The 5,013-nt window shown below is 30.3% G+C and overlaps 1 protein-coding gene across 2 annotated transcripts in view; it reads right to left on the bottom strand.

The window, feature by feature from the left end:
* Positions 1-827: 827 nt before the first annotated feature.
* Positions 828-5,013, bottom strand: part of LOC107707568 (rho GTPase-activating protein 6-like) — a 44,376-nt gene continuing 40,190 nt past the window's right edge. Inside the window, exons 12-14 of one of the 2 annotated variants that reach the window (XM_016511635.1) lie at positions 4,159-4,239; positions 1,027-1,325; positions 828-981 (exon numbers count right to left, since the gene is read on the bottom strand). In XM_016511635.1, the coding sequence (XP_016367121.1) occupies positions 895-981; positions 1,027-1,325; positions 4,159-4,239 (467 nt within the window). In that variant the 3' untranslated portion in view covers positions 828-894. Of the gene's footprint in view, positions 1,326-4,158; positions 4,240-5,013 lie in introns of both variants that reach the window. The other variant, XM_016511633.1, reaches the window with a different exon arrangement.

Below are 5,013 nucleotides of genomic sequence, written 5' to 3'. Positions count from 1 at the left end.
TTTGAAATAGAAATCTTTTGTAACATTATACATGTCTTTACTGTCAATTTTGAGCAATTTAATGCATCCTAGATAAATACAATTATTAATTTCTGTAAAAAAAAAAAATCATAATGACCCCAAACTTAAATGTAAAACATTAAAATATTCATCCAAAATTTTAATATCAATAATTATTTTTATACAATTATCTGTAAACAATGCGCTAACATTTTGTGGTGCTTCCTCTCATTCCAATTCAAATTCTAATTCAACATTCTGTGTGTACATTTCTGATTATTATTAATTCTGAAAAGATTTGATATTTTTGTAGAAACTGTGATACATTTTATTTTTCAGGACTGACAGATGAATTGAATGTTCAAAAGAGCAGCATTTATTTGAGATATAAATCTTTTGTAGCATTATGTCTTTACTGTCAATTTTGACCAATTTAATGCATCATAGATAAATACAATTATTAATTTTTGTAAAAAAAAAAAAAAATCATTATGACCCCAAACTTAAATGTAAAACATTAAAATATTCATCCACAATTTTAATATCAATAATTATTTGTATAAAATTATCTGTAAACAATGCACTAACATTTTGCGGTGCTTCCTCTCATTCCAATTCAAATTCTAATCCAACATTCTGTGTGTTGCGTCCAATTCAATTCAAATTGACTTTCAAATTAAAAGGTTCTTAAAGGGACAGTTCACCCAAAAAATTATAATTCTGTCATCCTTCACTCATTCCAAACCCGTATGCCTTTTTCTTCTTCTGTGGAACATAAAAGAAAATATCTTGAGAAATGCCTCATTCAATGAAAGCCAATGGGGTCCTTCAAATATCTTCTTTTGATGACAGTAAGTTCATTTTTGGGTGAACTGTCCCTTTAAGCTGCGTGTTTCACACCATAGTCTCCGGAAGTGTGTCTATGCTGTCTGATGACAGGAGTTGCCATATTTGCCACTTCTCTGTGGGCCAGTCTGGATGCTGCTCCGGTCCGAAGCTCTTCGATGGCACGTGTGACGCCGCACCCTGACAGGAAGTGACACGCGGCTGCATGGACACGGCAGGAAGTATGTCGTCTGGTTTGGCAGGAGATGCCATCGCCTCCTCTGATTGGTGAAATGCAGTTCGGCTCAATGCAATAGGATGCATTTGATGGCGCGGGGAGCTCAGAGGACTGCCGCCTGCACTTGTGACCTGCAGGCGCGCTCTACATTCAGCGGTGACGTTCGTATAGGACGTTTGCATCTCATGCACAGGTTTCATGTCGTTATCGTCATCGTAGAAAACATCAGAGGAGGCGCGTTTATACAGGTGTCCATCCGAACCTGAAGGACAGAAACACATTTCCTTATTTTTAACCCTCATAATGCATTCAGGACATTTTGACCTGGAAGAGATGTATAAAAATGTCTAAAAAATGTTTTTAGTAAAGGAATGAAACATTGCAAACGCTTTTAGACTCTCAAAATACACGCCATTTATTTTTTTCAGATTTTTTTTCAATTATTTTTCAAGAGCTATAACATGTCTTGTGTTTAGGGATGCATCGAACTGATACTCAGTATCGGTATTGGCTCCGATACTGGCATTTTCTGATATATTTACTTTTTTTCATGAATGTATTTTACAACAATACAAAGAGCAATGTGTAACATTTTACCAGATTTAGTCCTTTACTTATTAACTTTTATTTGTTCCCCACTAAATAATGTTGTTTCACTAAATGTTTAGATTTTATAAAATCATTGTGCACCCACGATTTTTCTAGAGTATCTTTTGCTGCTGAATTATCCACTAACCTAGTTTATGATAGTATTTTTGTCATAGATTATGATTATATATTGTTTCATTTGTTATTTTTCATTAAAATGAACTTGACTATATTTAGCAGAATGTGTTTAACACACAAAAGAGTGATGATCAGGTCAACACACAGAAGTATAGAAATTCTACATTGATAAAAAAAAAAAACTGTGCTGGTATCGGATCGGAATTGGCAGATACTTAGAATTTTCGGTATCGGATCGGTTCTGAAAAAATGGTATCGTTGCATCCCTACTTGTGTTCGGGTCATTTGGGTATGTATGGAGTACCATTAGTGTCAAAACTACTTTTTGTAAAATTAGCTATGAAGTTAAATTAGTGTAAAAAAACTTAGTGTAAAATACACTACCGTTCAAAAGTTTGGGATCAGAAAGATTTTTAAAGACGTCTCTTATGCTCATGAAAGTTGCATTTATTTGATCAAAAATACAGGAAAAACTGTAATATTATGAAATATTATTGCAATTTAAAATAATGGTTTACTATTTTAATATCCTTAAAAACATAATTTATTCCTATGATGCAAAGCTGAATTTTCAGCATCATTACTCCAGTCTTCAGTGTCACATGATCCTTCAGAAATCATTCTAATATGCTGATTTATTATCAGTGCTGGAAATAATACTTTTTACAGGATTCTTTGATTAATAAAAAAATACAAGAGAACAGCATTTATTTAAAAATGAAATTTTGTTATAATATACACTACCATTCAAATGTTTGGGGTCAGTAATTTTTTCTTCTTCTTTTTTTTTTAAGAACTTATTTATTTATTTATTTTTTAACAAGGATGTGTTAAATTAACAAAAAGTGATGGTAAAGACTTATACTGTTAAAAAAATATTTATATTTTGAATAAATGCTGTTATTTTTTAACTTTTTATTCATCAAAGAATCCTGAAAAAAAGTATCACAGGTTCAAAAAAATATTAAGCAGCAAAAACTGTTTCCAACATTGATAATAAATCAGCATATTGTTAATGAATCCGAATGATTTCTGAAGGATCATGTGACACTGAAGACTGGAGTAATGTTGTTGAAAAATCAGCTTTGCATCACGTAAATAATTTGTATTTTACAGTATCATTAAAATAGAAAACCATTATTTCAAATTGTAATAATATATCACAAGATAACTGCTTTTTCTGTATTTTTGATGAAATAAATGCAACCTTGATGAGAATAAGAAACGTCTTTTAAAAACATTAAAAATCTTACTGATCCCACACTTTTGAACAGCAGTGTATATTTATACTTTCCCCATATCTCACACACTTTTGGACTGAATTTTGTTGATAAACATGAATATGTGCGTCTATTGACGAACCACTGCAGCATGAAAAAATTAATCACTTTTTTCATCTGAAAGTGAAATGCATGCAATTAAAATGAATTTATTTAGTCTTAAAATGTTCAGAGTAACATTCATGTTGTTTTGTTAGATATAAATATGTAGGTTTCATAAATTTGGACTGTTTTTGAGCAATCATGAGTTATAAAGTCAAACTTAATTTCCATTCATTCTAATGGGGTTAATAAGATTTATCTTGCTGTGTTAACATTTCTAAAATTCATAAAACTTTTTTAGAAAAAAAAATCTTCTTAACTGCCATTTTATTCTAATTTTCTTACTTATATTCTGTATTCCTACTACTTCTCAAGAATCTTATCTTTTTTCTGAAGACTGTTCTTTAACAGGCTCTGTGTAGAGTTGTACAGTAAGAAAGTTATTTCCCTTAACCAGGAAATTAACGTTCTTAGAATTGACAGACAGTTGACCCTGAGAGGTCAAGTAAATATCTACAGCGGATCTAAATATTTATAATTAATTATAACTAGTTATGATTAATTATTCATATTTCCCCATGAGCTGATTCGCTACACAACACTTAGGAAGAATTCAAATTCTTGAAAAGAATATTCTCAAAAGTCATCATAATTACATTTTTTAGACAAACATTTAGGACTATTATTTTTTTGGACCCAGTAAATTAACATTTTTGAATTGACACCACAATTCAGCACACATATGTGGTTGAAAAATAATACATTTTAACCAGTAAGGATACAGTCATGAAATTTTCACTATTTGACCATTTGAATACTGTAAAAGATTGATACTGTATCAAAATATCAAAAGAACAAATGTGCAGTGTGTAAATACAAAATGTTAATGTGCTTAATGTGTTTCCCTTTGATTAAAAGAACTTCTACGGTATAAAATACAGAGTGTATTGCATAATACAGGATAAATTATGTGGCTCTTCTTCAAAAGTACTAAAACTGTCATGCATATTTTTTTTGACTGACATGTTATTTGTTTCGTGTTTGTACCTGTGAGGAGTTTGTCATGAAGTCCTGACAGAAGAGCGTGTCGTGTTCGCCAGATACGAGCCTTATCATGTATGGTTTCCCCTGAGGAGAAGAGAATATTCATTACTGACATGTACAACTCTCACAAAACCTGTGCTGCCTCATGTCAACACATTTATAAGACAGCAATACATGAATGCAGCAGAAAGCATTCAGATTTTGTGCTGTGATGAGTTCAGGTAAAAAAAAAATATATATTATTCAATACTGGAAAGTATTCATAAAAAAGTAGTTTGATCCAGTGTGATTTTAGTCTCATTGATTTACTATTGTAGTTTTTTATTAATATTGTTAATTTGTTTTTGTTTTTATGGTTTCTGTTTTTATTTAATACAATAATACAAATAATAATAAAACAGGCCTATACAATTTACTTTAATGCTGTGAAAACTAATATTTTTTTAATATAATATAATGTAATAAATAATATAATATAATATAATATAATACAATGCAGTTTAATTTTATATGAAGGAAGACCTTTGATTATCTTTGCATATAGTTTTTTATTACATTTACATTTACATTTAGACATTTAGCAGACGCTTTTATCCAAAGCGACTTACAAATGAGGACAATGGAAGCAATCAAAATCAACAAAAGAGCAATGCTATGCAAGTGCTATAACAAGTCTCAGTTAGCTTAATGCAGTACACGTAGCATGTTTTTTTAAAATCATATAATATTTAAAAAGTAAACAGATAGAATAGAAAAAGAATAGAGGAAGCTAGTGTTAGAGGCCTTTTTTGCTTTTGTTAATCAGAAGAAGTCAGAAAAAGAAAACAAATAGATAGAATACAAAAAGATTAGAGAAGC

This window comes from Sinocyclocheilus rhinocerous, unplaced genomic scaffold (genome assembly GCF_001515625.1).
Source record: "Sinocyclocheilus rhinocerous isolate Xijiao unplaced genomic scaffold, SAMN03320098_v1.1 scaffold1919, whole genome shotgun sequence".
Lineage (NCBI taxonomy): Eukaryota > Metazoa > Chordata > Actinopteri > Cypriniformes > Cyprinidae > Sinocyclocheilus > Sinocyclocheilus rhinocerous.
Note: the sequence above shows the minus strand (reverse complement) of the source record. Positions and strands in the feature narration are given on the sequence as shown.